The sequence below is a fragment of the Pristis pectinata genome, chromosome 13, assembly GCF_009764475.1.
Source record: "Pristis pectinata isolate sPriPec2 chromosome 13, sPriPec2.1.pri, whole genome shotgun sequence".
Taxonomy (NCBI): domain Eukaryota; kingdom Metazoa; phylum Chordata; class Chondrichthyes; order Rhinopristiformes; family Pristidae; genus Pristis; species Pristis pectinata.
In genome coordinates, this window is record NC_067417.1 from 45,263,896 (window position 1) to 45,286,262 (window position 22,367).

At 43.5% G+C, this 22,367-nt stretch overlaps 1 protein-coding gene across 1 annotated transcript; it reads right to left on the bottom strand.

The window, feature by feature from the left end:
* Nucleotides 1–8,782: 8,782 nt before the first annotated feature.
* Nucleotides 8,783–21,861, bottom strand: LOC127577379 (glutathione S-transferase A-like). The gene is made up of 6 exons (XM_052028549.1): nucleotides 21,666–21,861; nucleotides 21,399–21,464; nucleotides 21,059–21,164; nucleotides 13,377–13,495; nucleotides 9,906–9,994; nucleotides 8,783–9,080 (listed from the first exon to the last, which is right to left on the bottom strand). Exons 1-6 carry the CDS (start codon nucleotides 21,831–21,833, stop codon nucleotides 8,948–8,950), a joined length of 681 nt encoding a protein of 226 aa, XP_051884509.1. The 5' UTR covers nucleotides 21,834–21,861; the 3' UTR covers nucleotides 8,783–8,947.
* Between the last annotated feature and the right edge of the window lie 506 nt (nucleotides 21,862–22,367).

The window sequence follows — 22,367 nt, forward strand, 5'->3', positions numbered from 1 at the left end:
TTTGGACAAGCGAGATAAACATAAAGAAGTGATTGGGTGATAGAGGCTTATCCACATGCAGGTGAATGGGAAAGGGTAGGGGATAATTTGAGTGAAGCACACATGCCATTATGGGCTGCTTAGGTAGAACAGCCTGCCTCTATGCAGCATATTTTCTGTAATCAATCCAGGATTTGTGTTTATAGCTCATTGAAAAAGGGAAGTAAATGAAATGCTGTCTGGTGACTCCCACTCACGCCAACCCCCACACTAGTCAGTTAAAAGGACTCAACATGAAATGAGGCATATTATCTCCTTCTACTTGTTTGTGACAATATGACCAAAACAGAAGTAATTCATTCATTGTGTTAGACTTCAGTATAGTCCAACTGCTTGAAAGGCATTGGATGACTATCTTCCTTTCTAAGAAGGTATCTGTGCCATGTGTCTCAACTCTCCATGGTAGCAAGTTCCTCCAACCTTTATACATCTACATTTCCATTTTTGACTGGGATAGAGGCAGTGTAAAACTATTTTTAATTCGATGCTTGGTGCTATTGTTCTAAAGAGCACCAAGTGTGAGTGCTGAATGAATGTATCACAGGAGGTTCTAAGACTGATAGTAGAATTCATAGAATCACACAACACTGAAAAAGGCCCTTCAGCACACTCAGTCTACACCGAGCATCAGCCACCCATTGACACCAATCCCAGTTTATTCTCCCCGCATTCCCATTGACTCCCCCAAGATTCTACCACTGATTCGCACACTTAGAGTAATTTAACCCACCAATCCAGATGTCTTTGGGATGTGGGTGGAAACCAGAGCACCCGAAGAACACCCATGCAGTCACAGGGAGAAGGTGCAAACTCCACATAGACAACACCGGAGGTCGGGATTGAACCCAGGTCACTGGATCTGTGAGGCAGCGGCTCTACCAGCTGTGCCACAGTCCCAGCTCAGGGTCCTCCTTCATCACAGTCCTACCCCTGCTAGCTTTGACCTCAAACATTGGTAGGTAAAGCTAGGGCTTGTGGGGTCAGGAATGGGGGAGAGGGTGATCTTTAACTCCCAGAACACCAGCAATGAACAGGTTTAAATAGATCACCGGCTTCTGCTTTTATCACAGGCATCTGGAGACCTGCCTTTCAATGATCCACTGTATTTAAAGTCATGGACTCACACAGAGTAGCCCACCGAGTCAGCAAAATTAAACATCTGTTTATTCTATCGTCACTTTGGTATTTTATTGAGGCTGCATTCCTGATATCTTTTGCCGGACTTTATAGGATTGGGAAGCCATTGCCACAGGGAGGATGGCTGGATCCAGCCGGTGGGTGCTGGGTCACCTCTTCCTGAGCCCCCTGAGCTTGCTTTGCTTCCCACAATCCAGGTCGAGTGGCGGTCCTGGTGCAGGGTTTTGACCTGAAGCGTTGACCGTTCCTTCCCTCTCATAAAGGCTGCTCGACCCACTGAGTTCTTCCCAGCAGATTGTTCGTTGTTGCAGGAGGAATATTTGGGGTGGCTGGTGGGGTACCACAAGCATCAGTGCTTGGGGCTCCAGAAATTCACAATAAGTCAGTGATTCAGATGAGGGGACAAAGATTGACCACTACGTGAAACTGGCTGGGATTGCGAGTCGTGAGGAGGATGTAAAGAGGTGACAAGGCGACTTAGACAAGTTGAGGGAGTGAGCAAATACAATACAGTCCTGGTATAACATGGATGTTGCATCTGCTGTGATGTCATCCACTTTGGCACAAAGACAGGGTATTATTTAAATGATGATAGAAAAACATTGATGTACAAAGCGATCTGAGTGCCCTCGTAACCCAGTCCTGAAAGCAAACAGTCAGGTGCAACAAACAGTTAAATGATGTTTAGGCCTTCATATGTTTTGAGAAAAAAAAAGACCTCTTACCAAAATTGTACAGGGTCTTGTGGAGACCATTCCTGGACCTGGACCGGAGTCGGAATGGTCAGCGATGTTGGGGGCTGGGGTGGGAGGTGAGGGGTGGGATTGCCAGATAAATGATTGGATGATGGTGGGTGGGGTCCAACATGACTGGCTGCTGTTGGGAGGGGTCAGCGAGGTGATGGGGCTGGGGGTGCAGGGAAGTGGGATCAACCAAACAATCCTAGACAGGTGCAATCCTACGTCGGCAGTGAGAGGCTGTGGGACTCTACTTACAGGTGGAGCTGCTGATCTGATGATGTACACATTGTACTCCAGCACAATGGGCCAGGTAAGCGCAGAGCTAACTCAGGCCAAGCCAGGCATCAACTCTCCAGTGAGGCATTGCCCTGGTGTGCCACTCGCAGACTTCAAATGCACAAGGAATTTTTTTTACACAAATTATGTCAAAATGTGCACTGCAGGTCACGTGACATCATTGCACATGACCCATATAATAACGTCCAACCATGTACCTGAAGGTAAAATATTAGAAATGCTCATCGGGTTGGGTAGTGTCTGTTGTTTTGGGCAATTTCCAAACCCGAATCTAAGGAAGGATGTGCTGGCTCTGGAGAGGTCCAGAGGAGGTTCACAAGAATGATCCCAGGAATGGAAGGCTTAACGTATGAGGAGCGTTTGACATCCCTGGGCCTCAATGGAGTTCAGAAGGATGAGTGGGGATCGCATTGAAACCCACCGGATATTGAAAGGCCTGGATAGAGCGGACATGGAGAGGATGTTTCCAGTAGTGGGACAGTCTAGGACCAGAGGGCACAGCCTCAGAATAAAGGGCTGTCCCTTTAAAACTGAGATGAGGAGGGATTTCATCAGCCAGAGGGTGGCAGATCTGTGGAATTTGTTGCCACGGAGGGCTGTGAAGGACAAATCATTGAGTATATTTAAGGCAGAGATTGACAGGTTCTTGATTGGTAAGGGGGTTAAGGGTTACAGGGAGAAGGCGGGAGAATGGGATTGAAAAAAATAACCAGCCATGATTGAACAGTGGAGCAGATTCGATGGGCCAAATGGCCTAATTCTGCTCCTATATCTCACGTAACTTTGGTAACTGGCCTTTCATTAGGTCTCCCTCTCCCTCTCTCTCTCTCAGTCTCTTGCTTCAGTCCTGCACCCTAACTTATCCCTCCTTCCCCTTCTGTCTCCCAACCCTCTTTTTCCCTACTTTCTGTGTCTTTCTCCTCTCTCCTCCCTGGGCCTATCACCTCCCTCTCTCTTCCCACCTCCCCACTCTTCTCTCACACCGCTCACTTGGAAAACCGATGAGCAGAAACATAGGGATGCATTTTGAAATGCCTCGGTACATTCCAGAGTTCAGCTCCAATCTCACACTCGGCGTAGGGCGGACTCTGGAGCTCACTCCACTGACTGTGCCGCTGTGCTGTCCAAATAACACGCCAGTGTTTGAAGACAGCAGTCACAACTTCCACTGTGGTAGAGGCAGAACCCACTAAGGTATAAGTAAAGCAGTTTAAGCTCCATTTGAGGTTGCTCTTGGCTAAGGATTCGACTGTTGGAAGTGTCTTCCAGAGTATCGACAGCAATGAGGGAGACCATTGTTCAGTGTCTTTGATATTTGACAGGCAAAGTGAGGTTATTCCTTAGTCTCTTTCAAATGATATAGAACTTCTTATGCAAGCCTCACATGAGCCTTTCAGGGAGAGGGTTGAATTTCTGAGGTTAGGAGTGAAGTTCCTTACTGTAGAAATCGCAGACTATACCATGCTCTCTCAACCACAGTTATTAAGTGTGGTTGCAAGAGCGACCACAGACTAGGTAATCTCCTAGTCAATACCAATTCTCAAAATTGCCATTGGATGCTGTGGCATTGAATGTGGGGAAGGACTACAGTTTAGGGTTTTTCTGCCACTGGAGAGGGAAGGGCGGGGTCAGGCGAGAAAGCCCCTTAAATATTGTAAATACGGGATTGGGGTAGCCCCCAGGGAGCCACACGAGTGGCATCGGTGCTTTTTTTTTACATAAAGAGGTAACACTAATGATTGATCTGTACAAGAATGTAAAGGCTTGCACTGTTTTGTAACTGTATATAGTTTGTCTTTTATTTTGAATAAAGTTTATTTTGGAATTAAAAAAAGGTAAAATACTGGGAACCCCATCGGAAGTTGATGGGCATTTCCAGGTACTACTGGGACACAGTGCTAACTTGTCCCTGTGACTCCAAGCCCAAATGAAGGCAAGATTCAGACATGGATCACTTCTCTGCTCACGCCCTGACAAAGTGGACTCCTCAAGTAAACTTCAGGCCGACAACAACCAACCCTGAAATCTTGTCTTTTGTCGCCATCAACTGGCTTTCTGTACATCCTGCAACTATGCAGTTGGACAAAGGCTGTTGTGCCCCAGTGATATCCAGATTGTACAGAATGCAGAAGACAATCGTACAGTCAGCTTCTCCAGAGCAATGCAGGGCACTCGGTCAACGGTCCAGATCAAATTTCGGCAGAATCTCGGAGAGCCCATATTTCCATATTGTCTTATGATGTAAAAGAAGGCAATTTAGCTCACAGAACAATCCCAATTCCCTGTAATCTATTCTCCCCACATTCCCATCAAATCCCTCCGGAATCTTCTGACACACTAGGGGCAACTTTACAGTGCCCAATTTACCTACCAATCTGCATGCCTTTGAGATGTGAGAGGAAACCCATGCAAGCACAGAGAAAATGTACAAACTCTACACAGACAGCACCGGACATCAGGATTGAACCCAGGTCGCTGGAGCTGTGAGGCAACAGTTCTATCAATGCTGCCCGATGGCACTATCCTAGTAGTTATAATTACACTCTGGCAGAATGAGGGTACGACATACTGTATCAGGATGAATACATCATATCAGCTTTCTCGGTGAAGTTAAGGCTGGAATCTTATCAGTTTCTGTGGTAGAAAATCTTTCATTTGCTTAACACCACTCAAAATTCCAGAACTTCCCTTTACGGTGACTGAAACACTACCAATGTGTGCTTTCTGTTGCAGGAAATGCAGCAGCCAATGTGTGCACAGCAAGCTCCCACAAATACAGTGCGATAAAAAGCAGTTTTTGTAACACTGAATGAGTGATAAATATTGACCAGTTGTGTGGCGTATACAGTCATGAATCCCAGTAGGATCGTGTTTTGTGATTGAATAATTCTGTTTAATTATGCCTCTCCCTGTACAGGAACTTATCTGTGCTCATTGATATTCTGCAAGGCAGGGGTATACTTCAAATCCTGTCAACAGTGGAAATCAAGAGATTATGGTGTTAGAGTAGGAAAGTGGCACTGAAATTAAGAATCAGCCAGGATCTTACTGAATATCAAAGCAGAAGTGAGGGGCAGATGACCTGGTCCCACTTCTATTTCTTACGTGGACACATTTCAATAAAATGCAGATTCCCTGCTGAGCCGGCGACCGTGTTGTGCCAGTGATGTAACTAAAACCTGGGCCGGACGGGATATATTCAAGGTTATTACGGGAAGCAAGGGAAGAAATTGCTCCACCTTTGGTGATGATCTTTGCATCCTCACTGGCCACAGGAGTAATGCCAGATGATTGGATGGTGGCAAATGTTGTTCCTTTGTCTAAGAAAGGGAGTGGGAATAAACCTGGGAATTACAGACCAGTGATTCTTACTTCAGTCGTGGGCAAATTACTGGAGAAAATTCTTAGAGACAGGATTTATGGGCATTTGGAGAAGCATAGTCCGATTAGGGACAGTCAGCATGGCTTTGTGAGGAGCAGGTCGTGCCTCACGAGCCTGATTGAATTCTTTGAGGATGTGACAAAGCACATTGATGAAGGTAGAGCAGTGGATGTGGTGTACATGGATTTTAGTAAGGCATTTGATAAGGTTCCTCATGGAAGGCTTATTCAGTAAGTCAGGAGGCATGGGATCCAGGGATACTTGGCTGTGTGGATTCAGACTTGGCTCACCCATAGAAGACAGAGGGTGGCGGTAGGTGGAGCGTATTCTACCTGGAGGTCGGTGACCAGTGGTGTTCTGCAGGGATCTGTTCTGGGACCCCTGCTCTTTGTGATTTTTATAAATGACTTGGATGAGGATGTGGAAGGGTGGGTTAGTAAATTTGCTGATGATACAAAGGTTGGTGGTGTTGTGGATAGTGTAGAAGGTTGCTGTAGATTACAACAGGACATTGATAGGATGCAGAGCTGTGCTGAGAAGTGGCAGATGGAGTTCAATCCACATAAGTGTAAAGTGATACACTTTGGGAGATCAAATTTGAAGGCAGAATACAAGGTTAATGGCAGGACTCTTAGCAGTGGAGGGACAGAGAGATCTTGGGGTCCACGTTCATAGATCCCTCAAGGTTACCATACAGGTCGATAGGGTTGTTAAGAAGGCTTATGGTGTATTGGCCATCATTAGTTGGGGCATTGAGTTCAAGAGCCGCGAGGTGATGTTGCAGCTCTATAGAACTCTGGTCAGACCACACTTGGAGTATTGTATCCAGTTCTGGTCACCTCATTATAGGAAGGATGTGGAAGATTTAGAGAGGGTGCAGAGGTGACTTACTAGGATGTTGCCTGGATTGGAGAGCATGTCTTATGAGGATAGGTTGAATGAGCTAGGGTTTTTCTCTTTGGAGCGAAAGGGGATGAAGGGTGACTTGATAGAGGTGCACAAGAGACATAGATAAGAGGCATTTGATAAGAGCCATAGATCAAGTGGACAGTCAGAGACTTCTTCCCAGGGCAACAATGGCTAACACAAGGGGACATAATTTTAAGGTGACTGGAGGAAGATATAAGGGGGATGTCAGGGGTAAGTTCTTTACATAGAGATTGGTGGGTGTGTGGAATGCACTGCCGGCAGAGGTTGTGGGGGCAGATACATTAGGGACATTTAAGAGACTCTTAGATAGCCACATGAATGATAAAGAAATCGGGAGCTATGTAGGAGGGAAGGGTTAGATAGATCTTAGAGCAGGGTAAAATGTCGGCACAACATTGTGGGCCAAAGGTCCTGTACTGTGCTGTAGTGTTCTACTTTCTATGTTCTAAAACCTGGGTCTACTGCCACTTAGTGACTTACACCTTTCTAATGGATCCCTGCTCAGGCTTGTGATAATAGTTACCCAAGCAGCTATAAATTCAATGCAACAATTTAAATGATTTACAGTATCACCCTCATTTTGTGTTGACAACAACAAGGTTCAAGAAATCACTTGCCTTAACCTGAGGAAAGTGGGTCAGTAACCAACAGGGACATTAGCAGCTTTCATCACAATATTTTGTTCAACTGCTAATTGGAATTTCCCACTGTAATGTAATTTCCTTCTCCTCCACTCATTATTTTTAGGTCACCCTAATTTAAACATATATAATATTCTTCATCAGAAAGTGGAGAGAGCTTGTGTTTGTACATTAGGAATTCAACACCAGATAAGTTTGATTAAATGAATTTAAAAATCTTAGAATTCCTGAACCTTTCAATGCAATTAATAAGTACTGCAGAAAAAGAAATTTGATGTTACTCTACCTCTACTCATTTACCTGCCATTAGGATTCCACCCAGCTACTGCATTACATAATGAGAGAGAGAGAGTGAGAGAGCAAGAGAGCAAGACAGAGAGATAAATGTTGCAAAATGCAGGTCAGTCATTGCAGAGAAATGAAACCAAGATGAGAATATTGGAAATGCCCAGCACGCCAGTGAGTGTCTGTGGAGAGAAAAGCTGCGAATATCAGATGGATAACCTTATAGCAGAACTCATCAGTTCTGATGTATGAACAGAAAAAGCAAGTTAACTCAAATCGTTGAATTCCATGCTGAATCCTAAAGGTAGCAACATGCCCAGACAGAACTTCCTGCTCAAGCTTACATTGAGTTTCTTTATAACAGGGCAGCAGACCACAACCAGATAGATCATTATGGGGGTAGGACAGGAACAGGGAATTAAAGTGACAGATAAGTGTAAATTCAGGGTTTCCCCTCTAGACTGAGGAAGAGCTTTTCAAAGTGGGACCCAATCTGCATTTGATTTCTCCAATATCGAGACCACCACAGCGGGAGCACACAATAGAATGCACTAGCCTGAAAGTGCTTATGCTATAGTCCCCTCTCTTTTGAGGGAACCAAAGGCATTGGTATTGGGTTACCGTGAAGGTTTGGAGGTAATTTCTGACTGTTGGCACAGGAAGTAGACTCACTGCTGCCCTGTCCATAGCTGGGCTCATGTCTTTGCACAGGAAGGCTAACCATTAACGACTTGGGAGTTGACAAGCCCATTGTTTATTGGAGAGTGATTCTGGGCAGGAACAGACATGGAGGTAGGGGAAAGCAGTAGGTGGGAACTGACTATCATCATTGCAATGACTCTTATCAAATGACCAGCATTAAGTTCTCCTACTACCCATAAAGAGGAAGAAAAACACAAGAGGAAGAAAAATACAAAGATGCAATGAATTCTACTTGGAAACTCTCAATTTTGACTTTATGCATACAACTGGATTCTTATTAAGTGTCAGTCCTTAATTCTCTTCAATTACAACTATAAACTGCTGGTGCTACTGTTCTCCAAAGTTAATGAGACAAGAAGGGAAGATAAAGGAAATGGGTAATAAGTCTGTATTTGGAATGGATCAGTACAAACATGTGGATGCATTTATGCCAATGTAGTTCAGCCTGGGCTCTGATCATCTTTGACCAAGTCCATACAACCACCCAAACGAAAAACACCTACCGGCATCTTCCACTTTTCAGTTTAGGTGCCTATTCAGTGAAGAGGTTATGGTGAACAATCCACTCATCCAAATTCCCATGCCATACAGACACAAGCACACACTCAATAATAAGACTGACTTCAGAATAGTTTAATAACATTTAATGCAACAAAAACAAAATATCAGCCTGCACTGTACAGGACTTAATCCTCACATTGGTATTGTTAGTTCTAAGGTCAACAGGAGCAACATGTGGTCCATTACATGACTTGAATTAAAAGGTACAGGATTAAATGATGCTTGGTAGGAGCTCAGACACCCTTCAGCAAGTCCATGGTTGGAGGGTCCTCCTTCCAATGGGGAGGCCACGAGGCCTGGAGACTTGGTCGCTCCTTCACTCTGGTATAATACTCCAACAGCCTGGGGTATTTATCAATTGACAGTCTAAATTTAAAGGAAACATTTTGAAATTAATTAGGACTATGGCAGGGTTACTCATCTCCTCCCCCACACAATTATTTACACCCTTCCCACAATTTGAGCCCATGTTCAAGCCACCTTGGGACAGCCATTGTGGACCAAGTCAAGTCTGCTTTGAGAAAGACTTATAGATCATATTACCATCTGACTGTAGAACTTTACTATCCACTATCATTGGGAATGGGAGGAAGTCACAGGTAGATCAAATATGCTGGTTAGTCAAGAGTTAAATCATGCTTTGTCATATTCTACAACTTTTAGCATTACAAGTTGAAGGAAGTGAAATGGTATTCTGTAATATTCAAAGGGTTAGCAATTAGCACTAGCCAGCAGGTTTGACCAAGACCAGCAAGATGCAAAAGTAGGGCAGGATTGGGCACTCGCTTAGCTCAGCTCCAGTGTAGGCTTGGATGTGCTGGCAATGGAGTGTCAGTTGAAGTGCTAGGGAGCCAAGGTTTTATTTGTACAAGGACCAAGCACAAAATTCAGGGTGATATTACACAGAACACCAGAGGGAGAGTTGTACTGTTTGAGGAACAATTGCCAAGGCAAAACATTAAATAACTTTCAGATACAAAATGATTTCATGGCACTAGGGCAGTTGCCTCTGGTATTTTGGTGATTTTTCACCCTAACCTAAAACAGTGAGATTATGGATTGCAACTGTGAAGAAAACAGAGCAGCCAATGTTTGGTAGACAGTGAAAGACACTATTGCCCCAACAGGAGATGGCTGTTCTGGTAAAACATCTCAATTGATTCCATTTTCTCATTTGTAGAAACCACTCACCCAAAGCGAACAGCACAGGCCAACTGTGGAAGCAGCATTACATCTGCCATTGTAAAGTTCTTCCCTGCAATGTGGGAATCTGAAGGCAACTAGAAGAGAAAGTAAATTCAGTGTGCAATTGATCAAAGATACACTTTCACAGGTACATTAAAAATAGAGAAAAACTATAAAACCTGCTTCAAGACCACTATCATCCTGGTACTCAAGAAAAGCAAGGTAACATGCCTTCATGACTACCAACTGGCAGCTCTGACATCCACCATCATGAAGTGCTTTGAGAGACTGGTCATGGCATGTATTAACTCCAGCCTCCCAGACAACCTCAACCCACTGCAATTCACCTACCATTGAAATAGGTCAACAGCAGATGCCATCTCCCAGGCCCTACATTCATCTCTGGAGCATCTGGACAGTAAAAATACCTACATTCGACTATTGTTTATTGACTGCAGCTCAACCTTCAATACAATAATTCCAAGCAAACTCATCACCAAACTGAGATCTGGGACTCAACACCTCTCTCTGCAACTGGATCCATGACTTCCTGACCAACAGACCACAAATCAGCAAGGACAGGCAGCAACACCTCTGGCACGATTATCCTCAACACTGGTGCCCCACAAGGCTGCATCCTCAGCCCTCTACTCCCTATACACTCACGACTGCATGGCCACATTCTGCTCCAACTCCATCTACAAGTTTACAGACGATACCCCTGTAGTGAGCCCCATCTGAAATAACATCTCAGGAGGTGGGGAGCTTAGTGACATGGTGTCATGACAACAACTTTTCCCTCAATATCAGCAAAATAAGAGCTAACTTTGGGGGCAGGGGGGGTGGGGGCAGTGGTGTTGGGGAAGCGGTGGCAGTGCACATGCACCTGTCTACATCAACAGGGCTGAGGTTGAGAGCTTCAAATTCCTTGAGTGAATAGCCTGTCCTGGCCCAACCATGTAGATGCCACTGCCTCTATTCCTCAGGAGGCTAAAGAAATCTAGCATGTCCCCATCAACCCTCAATTTAAAAATAAATTGATGCACCATAGAAAGCATCCCATCTGGATGCATCACAGCTTGGTATGGCCACTGCTCTGCCCATTACTGCAAGAAACTGCAGAGTTGTGGACACAGCTCAGCACATAATGGAAACCAGCCTCCCCTCCATGGATTCTGTCTACACTTTGCTGCCTCAGTAAAGCAGCCAACATAATCAAAGACCCCTCCCACCCCAGACATTCTCTCTTCTCCCATCAGGCAGAAGGTACAAATCTGAAGGCACATACCACCAGGCTCAAGAACAGCTTCTACCCCACTGTTGAGACTATTGAATGGTCCTGTAGTAAGAAACTCTTGACCTCAATTTACATTGTTATAACTTGCACCTTATTGTCTACTTGCCCTTTAACTGACTTTTCTGCATTGTTATTGTTTTGCCTTGACACACTGTTTAATTAATTGAACTGTATGAATGGTATGCAAGACAAGTTTTTCCCCACTGTACCTCAGTACATGTGACAATAATAAACCAATTCACCATGTCCTCACTTGCAGAAAGAATTCAAATGGTAATCACAGAACTTAATTATCTGTACAAGAATGCACACAAAACCGAAACAGAAGAGGCTAGGTGCCTTAAAGGAATGTGACCTTAATTTGTCAAAAATAAAGCTTCATATTCCAGTAGCTGACAGTTCATTCAAGAGCACCTGTTCCTTGCAAAGCCAAGCTATGAGCTGAAAGAGCCATTTAGACAAAGGATGAGTGTAACCAAACCAGAGAATGGTGCATGTTAGTTGGAATGTGACTACTTTCTCCAAATCCTTCTGCAACTCAGTGTTTCACCAAATCTGAATTCAGGCCCAAAAGTTGCAAAGTGTTGATGCTCAAGTTGTTGCTAAAGTGAAACCTACCTCAAAACTTTCAAACTACTGATAAACCCAGAACATTTCCCATCAAGACAGCTTTGGGGTGACAAGTCAGAACATAGAATAGATCTCATGACAACATCCCCTTGGACAGTAATTCACTAACACTAATAAGAAAATATCCATATAGCAAACAGACAGGATGAAGATGCTGCAACTGGGGGGGGGGGGGGGGGGGGGGGGGGGGGGGGGGGCAAGGGGCACCAATCAAATTGTTAAAAGGTATGAATTTTCTTTAAAAATGTAGTTTTGGGCAAATCTTGGCAACTTGTAACAGTGAGCAGGCAGGAGTCATCACCTGTACATATGGGAAACTGACTGTAGGGCAAGTGACATTTGGGGCCATCTGGAATTGAATACTACTTGTACGATTTCTCTTTTAAAAGGATAAAAAAAAAGTACATCAAAAGGGAACAGCAGGTTAATATTTGTAACTACACAGCAATTAAAGAACATTGGATGTTATTGTATGAGCCTTAACCAGTTTTACTCATTTTGACAAGTTTAGGTCACATTCAGAAGTGAGAGGAGAGGGTCACCCACCCTCAGTGTCAGAAATAATCAAATTAATTTTACACCAAGAAATGTAGTTCATCCAAACCCCAGATGGCTACAACTGAGACTTGGTCATTGGCAATGCAAGTCAGCACTCCAGTTTAACAGCCAACACACTTTCTTGGTCAATTTGCAACCATGTTTGATGGCAAAGAACAAATCTAAATGTTGTCATCCTGAAGCAAAGCATTAATTTAATGCTGGGGGGGGGGGGGGGGGTGGTGGTAGTGGTGGGGAAGGGGAACATTACAATAATCTCAGACTAGGTAACAGTTTCTCTCCACCAATGCTGCTCAGCATGGGGCATGTCCACATTTTGTTTTTAATTTGGTTTTTGAAATGCTGGTCTGCCAAAGTAACTACAATGATTTTGACCAGAGACTCTGATACCTTCTACAATGGAGGTCCCATAATCTCAATGAGATGACTAAAGCACAACCAATGTAAAAAGTACTATTTCCTTCTGTGGCCAACAAAAGCAGACAACTAGGCTGCATTTAAAACACATTCAGTACTAGTAATGGAATAACCTCATCACAATAACCAGTGATGTACACCAGTACATAATGGAATCAAACAATATGTTACTCACAGCTACAGTAGAACATATGGGATATTTGGAAGGCAAGCATGTCCTTACACCAGTTTATTCTGCATGTACCATTTAGAGCTGTTTGCCTTTTCACTTTGGGCTGTAAAACCATTGCAGATTTAATCAGTTTGAACAGACAAGCAGAGGGAGCCAAGTTAGCCAAATTCAAACAGCAGATGCAACTTAAAATGGAATATGGAGCCCATGACCAGATATGAATGGCAGAGCAGGCTCAATGGGCCACATGGCCCATTCCTGATGTTCTTATGAAAGCAAATTTACTGGCCCTCAGGTCAAATCCAGGTAAAAATGGATAAATAAACCTGTAGCAACACTAGTCTGTTTTGATCTAGCAGGCAATTTACTCCTCTGGACAGTTTCTTCATAAATGCCCCTTTACCTTCTCAAAGTATCCTTCCCACAGCTTCAGCTCGGCATTCAGTGCCTTTTTGTTCCTCTCCAGAGCAGAATCATGGCGCTCATTTTCTGGAACCTTCCAGAAGTAATAGACTATGGCCACTGTAAAGAAATAGGAATGATTAATTTTCATTCTACACTTGAATATGGAAGCTATCTACCAACAAGAAAAATAATGCTTAACATGGCTTGAAATGCTAATTAAAATGAACAAAGTGTAGAGAAACAAATTGTTGACCTTTGTTCAGTGAATCCCCTGGCATCCAGCAACTGAGGGTTGCAAAGAGGTTCAGTGGGGGCAGGGAGTGGGATGTGGGGGCAGTGGTGTTGGGCAGCAAAGAGTTGCTATTGCTATGTTTTTATGGCTATAGTGTCTGGCATTATTGTGCTCAAGACTAGGTGAGATGCACTTAACAACTGTAATCTGGACAAAGTGGGAGCGGGAACTGAAGTGGGACACCAAGAACTGGAGGCATTGTAAACAAATTTGCAAGAACAGGATGATTGAAATGGAAAGTGATCCACTAACAGCATGTGTCTGGAGATACAGCTTCTACCCCACTGTGATAAGACTATTGAATGGTTCCCTTATACAATGAGATGGACTATGACCTCACGATCTACCTTGTTGTGACCTTACTGCACTCTCTGTAGCTGTGACACTTTACTCTGTACTTTTTTTATATATCCGTACTACATCAATGCACTCTGTACTAACTCAATGCAACTGCACTGTGTAATGAATTGACCTGTACAGTTTGTAAGAATTTTTTTACTGTACCTCAGTACAAGTGACAATAATAAATCAATACATTTTTGAAGGATACACAAATGGGAATGTGGAATGTTGGCTGATTTGCTTTATAAACATTAAAAGCAGCACCTCAATGATCTACAGAAAATGCGTCATTGGGTTTTAGTGGGGAAAAGCAGCACAGAAATGAAGTGGATATTTGAATGGCAAACCCATAAAAACCATATAGAGGGAGAATGATAAAGGAAGGAAATTGAAGGCTGGTGACCATTGGGAATAATGCAAGCATGAAAGGCTGGAGGTGAGGTTTAAGATGTTATCACATGCATTTGAGTTCTGGCTGTAGTTGGAACATTTTATCCATGGAGGCAGCACCAGAAGGCTCTGATGGAAAACTTCCTCTGGTGAATGGGTCAATCAGCAGGTCAGATTTGAAGACACTAGCAAAAGGGGGTGGGGTCACACACAAGGGATGAAACTCTCCCAACCATTCAAGTTGGGGTATAGAACAATACCAAAAAGGTGGAAGCCAATTCCAGGCACTTTTAAATAACTCAGGACAAGATACAAATAATTATGAACAAAATGAACAGGGCTGTGGGATGAAGTATCACACAAAATGCTGGAGGAACTCAGTGGGTCAGGCAGCATCTATGGAGAGAAATAGACAGTCAACATTTTGGGTTGAGACCCTTCATCTGGACTTGTCAATGTGTTTTGTGTTGCTCCAGATTCCAGTATCTGCAGTCTCTTGTCTCCCCTGTGGGATAAAGTATGACTGTTCTCTCAGAGCAACCACAAGAGAGATGAGCTAAATGGAAGCAGTCTCTAGAGTGGGGCTTCCATTTACTAGCAAGGATGTTAAAGCAAGAGTAAGAGGTACAATGCAGATTCCTCAAGAGGGGATTGCTAAAGGGGCATTCCAAAAAAAAGTCTTAAACAATGAGTCTTAAAATACAGGTCAGGAGGTATTCAAAATTATGACAGGTCTGAACCAAATGGTTTGGAGTAGAGTGAAGAAACAAGATTGAATGCAAGGTGGCAAGACAGAGCAAGAAGAGATAGTAGCCAAGGAAATGTTTGCCTCAAGTAGGTATTGATGTCAGGGTGCCAACTGAAATCATTCGATTCAAATCTGCTGCACTGATTTGCATGTATTGAAAACTATGGTATTAAGGGACAATGGCAGCTTGATACATTATTGCATGAAGTTTAAAGACAGCACTGCATGTTGTATTCTTCAACCACCCACCCCAGCCTTGCCCCTCAGGCTTGAAATTAGGTGCAGTGATACAACTGGCTTGGATGGGCACATTAGAGTACAAGAGTTTTAAAATTCAATGTTGCAATAAGTTGGAAATCCAATTAAACAAGTTCTGCAGGTACAAGATTTCAAGTCAGACCAAACTGGGCAGTCACCTTTAACACAGTATGTTCAGCACAGTAGGAAGGATGCAATTAAGTTAGAGGGAGCAGAAAAGAATCAAGGATGTTGCTGGGACTGGCAGGCTTCAGTAATGACAAAGGACAGGGACTTTTCTCCCTGAAGCAAAGGAGACCGAGGTTTCGAAAACCACAAGGGACATCGATAAGTTGGATAATCAGTCTTTATCAACCCCCCCCCCCCCCACCCCACCCAAGCATAGGGGAGTCTAAAACTGGAGGCATAGGTTTAAGGTGATAGGGGAAGGATTTAAAAGGGGGACACAAGAGACCAGTTTTATCCCCAACAAAGTGCATGGTGGGTAAATGGAATGAGCTGCCAGACCAAGTGGCAGAAGCAGATACAATCACAATAGTTAAAAGACATTTGGATGGGTTCATGAATAGGGAAGGTTTAGAGGATGTGGGCCAAATGGAATTGGTTGAGGAATGCACCTTGTTCAGCATGGACAAGTTGGGCTGAAGAACTCACTTCTGTACTATAACTATGACAATACACTTTAAGTGAGAAAGTACAATTTTTAAACGCAAGGGGAACAGAGTCAATGCAAAGAAATTGACCAAGTTAAATGTACAGGATACTACTAAACTTCAGGTTTCCATTTACAAAGACAAGATGGTAAACAATTAAGCCTCCAGGCCTCTGTTGGAATACTGTAGAATTCACAGCAACAACCTTTTGGAAACATGCCAGAGACTGGAGAGAGTTAGGAGGTTGAAATCAGAGATGAGGGATTCCAGTTAAGGGGATCAATTGGAGGTGAAGTTGTTCTGAGAGCAGAGGTTGAGAGATACAATCCAGTTACTCAAAACTGATTAAATATGGCATAAGAAGAAAATTTCTTCTGATGTGGACTGGTAACCAAGGAAAATTAATCTCCTTTTACAGCAACAATCTGGAATACACCATCCATAGAGGATGCAGGAATTAGTTTCCATAAGAACTTAAGATTGTTAGACATTTACATGGAGGACAACTTGCAGCACTGTTGGGAAAGCCTGGTGTGCAGGGGCTAAAGCAGCCAATACCCAGACTGGCAAAACAATGGAATCCAAGTGTAGAGGACTCTCATGAGATTTATGCCATCAGGTGATTTTCTGGTGATGCAAATCCATGAACAACTCCATAACAAACTGGCTGGACTTGGAGGATCAGCTGTCAGACTGTACTCTTAGCAGGTTGCAAAAAAAAAAAAACGCAACACAAGCCTAGATGACAGCACTTTCAACAATAGTGGATGGAGTGACTCACCACACCCATCGTATGGGGATTTTGTTCCCCACAAAGGAAATCTTCTGCACTGGATGGCATCTCTGCCAATGCCAACTAGGAGATGTAGAACAAGGAAGCACATACAAGCTGAGTGCTTCAGCAGCAGAATGTATTCTTCAAAATGAAATCTTTTGCCCAGTATCCCTCACTGAGGAAAACAGGGGAAAAACAGTCAAAGGACAGACATACCAACCAAAAATGAAACTACATCCATGCAAACAAGTGGAAACTTTATGCTTTTACAGATTCAATAAAAGTTCCAGTCATCATTTTCAACCAGAAATGCTGAGTGAATGAATCAGTCATCTTCAGAAGTTTGTCATAGAAGCAATTTTGGATTTAGTTTTGGGGAATGAAACTGGGCTCTGGAAGTGGGAACACATTGTGGTAGTGATCAAAATTCAGTTGGATTAATAATAGTTATCATGAAGGACCAAAGCAAGTTCCAAAGCACAGCAAGATCAATTTTATAAACAAATCATTTAGCAAAATATTCAACTCAGCTGTCCAAAGGCAAATCAGCCCAAGGAGAAAATTGAAGATGAACATATTCCCCAAAGAGCAAACAGGGCAAGACCATCAAACCAGGAGCTTCCCAAGGTGCATCGAGGGCAAGACAACCAAAAAGAGATTTACTTCAGACAAAAAAAAAACAACTTAATATAGCAGAAAGCCTAGAAAAAAAGTCTGCAGAGGTGACAAGCCACAAAAAATAGTATGAAAAGATGCCAATAGGTTAAGGAAGAAAATTCAAAAGCTTTTAGGATAAAGAAAATTTGAGTTGCAGAGAAGGGGGAGTGGTGGACAGGACCAAGGGGACATCTGTGTTAGGACTGAAGTGGCACTAGTGGTGGCAGCTGTGGAGTGGTTAAGTCTTGTAAATCTGCTCTGCTCAAGATGAATGAGAGCAGGAGAGAAGAAACGCAGGGAACTGCAAGGTCTAGCAACTGCCTGTATAAATACAAAGTCAAATATAGGAAACACTCTGGTCAGGCAGCATCTGTGGAGATAGAAAAACAGAGCTAATGTTAAAAGATCAATGCCCATTCATTCATCAGCCCAAAACATTAGCTGTTGCTCTCTCCACATATCTGACTAGAAAGTATTTCCAATGTCATTTCATTCAAGGGAAGGACATATTGGGACCCACAATTGCAATTGTGTTAAGCAGAGGACGGGGCAATGATCTCAATCATAAATATTGAGCTGGGGTGGGGTGGGGGGGGGGGGTGGTTGGTGGTGAGGGGGGAGAAGAAAGTCATGGAGAAAGAAGAATGGAGGTTCATGCTTTTGCGGTAACAAGTGAAGGCATTAAAGGATCTAACGTCTTTGGAATTGGTAAAAATCACCAGGACCAAATGAAACTTTATTCATTTTGGGTGGGGGGGGGGGGGGGGGGGGGGGGAGAGAAGAGGCGCCAGGGGAAGGGCGATCAGGTGGTCACTGGCAAAGCCACCATTAATTACCCATCCATAATTGCTCTCAGGATGACAAGCCTCCTTGTTGAACTGGTGCAGTTCTTCCAGTGGAGGTCACTCCAGGATTTAGACCAAATAACCAGAGTGTCAATCACATGGGCTGCATTGCCCTAGATGGTGTTGGCACTGCACCGAGCTAGGCAAAAAGAGAATATTTCTGAAGCTGTGGTATCAGAAGGCAAGTCATCTGTTACAGGATACCCAGCCTTTGACTTGTTCTTTTAGAGACAGTATTTGTGGCTTGTCCAGGAATCAATCCAATGAATCTTAAAAGACATACATGCTATAGAGGTAGGGAACCCAGGTCTATACAAATTGCAGGTACAGCCGCCAAGCTCTATACAATTGGGGCAAGGCATCTTTATTCTTGTACCCAAATCCTCCTGTAATAAGGAGGAAACATGATTTGTCATCTTAACTGTAGCTGAATTTGTAAATCAATGGATTCGTGTTCATTCACTCCCAGTCTTTTGGGAATACTGCCTTCCCATTTTCCCTTATGATATTCCCCATGTCTTCACCTATTTCTTTGAAGCCCCCCACTCCCCAGCCAACTAGCTTTGTATTGTGGATGTTGTGGCAAAACAAGGGTTAAGATAGTGTGCAGGCAGAGATTGTTTGCAGACAGTCTGCAATCACCTATGCTGAGCAGAGTCCTTGAGACACAGCTCCTCTTTGGACAGCATGGGAGCCAAGGTCACCAGACATGCCAAGACAAGATAAGGATGCAAATAAATGATTACAAGGCACACACTAACTATTGGATAATTACTTCACTGACTCAAAAGGTATTATTGGCCATTAACATGTAGTTTCTATTGGTCATTAACAGCTATATTAATGCAACATGATTGGCATTTTATGTATACAAATGAGGGATTCTAAAGGTGCCCAAAGATTTTAAATTGGTCAATATCCATTTTAAAAAAAGACAACTTTGTTGAAACTTTAAAATAGTTTAGTAACAGAGGCCAGACTGCTCTCCTTGTGCACAAGTAAATAAAATGTGATTGAGAAATGAGTACAAGTTGTCAGAGTCTAGTTAATCCGTGACCACAGCAACATTAACAAATTTACCTTTATTCTACAGTCCACTCACAATGTGGACTTTGGAACAGCTGGGCCCCCAGCACCAATCCCTGTGGTAGCCCATTGCTTAGAGCCTCCCCACCCAAAGAGGCACATTTATTCCTGTTTACTCAGTTAACTAATTCTCAACAGCACATTACACCTAGTACTGCCTACACTAAATTTTGTCCAACAGCCATTGTGCGGCACCTTAAAGGCCTCCTAGACATTAAAAGACACTACAGACAATTCACCTTTACCCATTCTGCTAATTAAAAACTCAGTTCCAACAGTTAGAGAGTCCTTTGGCACTCTATCATACTGACCATCTGCATCCAATTTCCATCCCCCACTGTATCCCTTACAGACTCCACCCCAGATTTTCCTGCCACCCACCTACACCTGGAATAGGTTACAGTGGCCAATTCACCTACTAACCAGCAGGTCATTGGCATCTGGGAGGAAACAAGACATCCAGGGGAGAACATGCAAACTCCAGAGACAGCAACCAAGATCAGAGCTGGACTTGGGTCTCTGGAGCTGTAACACAGCTACACTAACCACTGCACCACCCAACACATTTTCTTTTCTTAAATCCATACTGTCTCCATCCAATTCTATATTGTGCCTCATCATTTCTTAATTCCAGTACCCCCAACCCCCCCCCCCCCCCCAACATCACTGCAGGTGTCCCTTAGGACAGTTTCCCCAAGCCCAACCATCCTCCACCAATAAACTAAGTGCAGACACTCAATTTCATGCTCCATTCTAGTCAACGCCTTGGCAAAATTAAGCAGTCCATATGTGCAGGATCAAGACCTAGACAATGTTCAGCCTTGCTTTGGTAGGTGTGTAGCACTGTCTACCTTCTTCCCCTTGACATTTAACAATATTACTGTTGCAAAAGATCATAACTGATCTGCAAACTGAACAAAAAAAGTCACACCAATTCCCAAGCCTCTTCAACTAGCACACTGCAATTCACAGGAGAATGTTAACAGTACCTCACTCACCTGCAACTTCTCACCTAGAAGGTGAAATACAACAGAGGCATAGGAACATCTCAAGTCCCACTCCATCCTACCTTGGAAGTTTATCACCATTCCTCCTCCTATATTGCATCCTAACAGGATGTGGTTGCTCCTTCTCAAAATACCCATCTTCTATACAGTAGCAACTGCAAAAGCATTGGGAAGACAGGGAAAGGGCTGTGACAGACTCCATTATACAGCCAATTATATTTTGCATCTGCACCCAGACAAGCAGACAGGAGATGTATATAAAAAGGCTAACAAAAAGACATGGTTGCTATGGGGAACAATCTTGTCAGGTACTAGAAATATATATCTAGAATAGGATGATATTACAAGATTCAAGCAGTTTAAATGGAAGTGAAGTTCAGTGAACATACAGGGACAACATTTAACTATTTTATCAGTGATTCAACAACCTACAAAGTTATTTTCCAACCACATTGTTCATTGGCTTATTGTTGTGTACGATTTTTTCTTCCTCCTATCTGCAATGGAAAGGCACCTGTACAAAACGGAAAATATACTCCAGAGATTAAAGTTAATTAGGCTCATATGACAACCATGTTTACAAGTAATTACAAACCATAACAACAGTTGCCACATTAGGGAACTTACTGATTTTTTCCTGCAGGGCCAAAACCTCAAACATTCTCTGGTAAACAAGAGCCTGCTCAGCTCCGGAGTCGGGAATCAGCTGGGTGCCTTGAGACTTGAACTGGCTCTAGGGAAGGAAAATTCAGAGAATGAGCGCCGATAGACGTTAAAACCTGGGAAGCACAGCCGCGCGTAATCCAGGTGACACCAAACCGACAGTAACCACTACAATGGGATCCGCCGCCCACTTGGCCACAGGGGAAGCCAACTCAGCACCGAGAAGTGAAGCGTCCAAGGATTGAAAGAGCCGCTTTTTAAGGGAAATCCTTTTGGGCGGGGGGTGTTGGGGAGAAACGCTTACCTCCAAATACAGACACACTCCAAAAGATTCGTTCAGTTTTATGTCCCCATGGCGGAAACTGGGTAACTGCAAAAACAATGTTTAAACTGTTTTTTAATAACGTAACTAAAAAATCTGGTTTGAGTTTCATTTATTTTTTTTCTGCTTGCAACTAAATTTGAATATCTGCTCTGCAGCCTGCAATTTAAAATAAAAATCAGATTTATACAACCGTTAAGCTCGACGGAAAGAGGGGCGTGAGAAATATAGCAAATTCTCCATCAGCACCTGTCCCCGAGGATTAATTGCCAGAACCTCCTCCGATTTGTGCTCCATCTTCTCGAAGGACAACAGCTTTTCCTTATAGCCTTGCAGTTTTTTCTCTTCCAAGACAATCATGATCCTCCAGCAAGGCGGAGAACCGGAGCCCCAGTACAGAAACATATCCTCTGCCATACCTGCGCCTCAGTGCACTGAGCAGTTGTTGTTCAATTCCTTTTTATATAAGCACACTGCCTCGCATTGGTGACGCTGTTTCCCGATTTCCACAACTCCCAGATGTAGCACCATCTAAAGGCAAGTATCCAGGCCCTTTTTAGTTCACTGAAACTGCAGAACCACAAAAGCGATGGTATACATAACCAGATAATGAGTTTTAATGATATCGATTAGAAGGTAAGCACTGGCTGTATATAAGTGGGGATCTCCCTCCTGCGATGATAATCAAATAGCGCCATGCTCTTTGGTTTGTACATGCCAGGTAACAGAAGGAACATCCCCGTCCTCAGTGATGGCAGGAGCAAGCACATAAACATCAGCGACAAGACTGAAGCATTTGAAGTCATGATGAACTAGAGGTGCTGATTGGATATTGGATCTCAGCTTCCTCCTCAGCTCCCCATCATCACAGAGCAGAGTGAAACAGGTTGACTGCATGTAACTCACTCTTCCCCCCCCCCCCCCCCACCTATTCATGAGTTGATTTCAGAG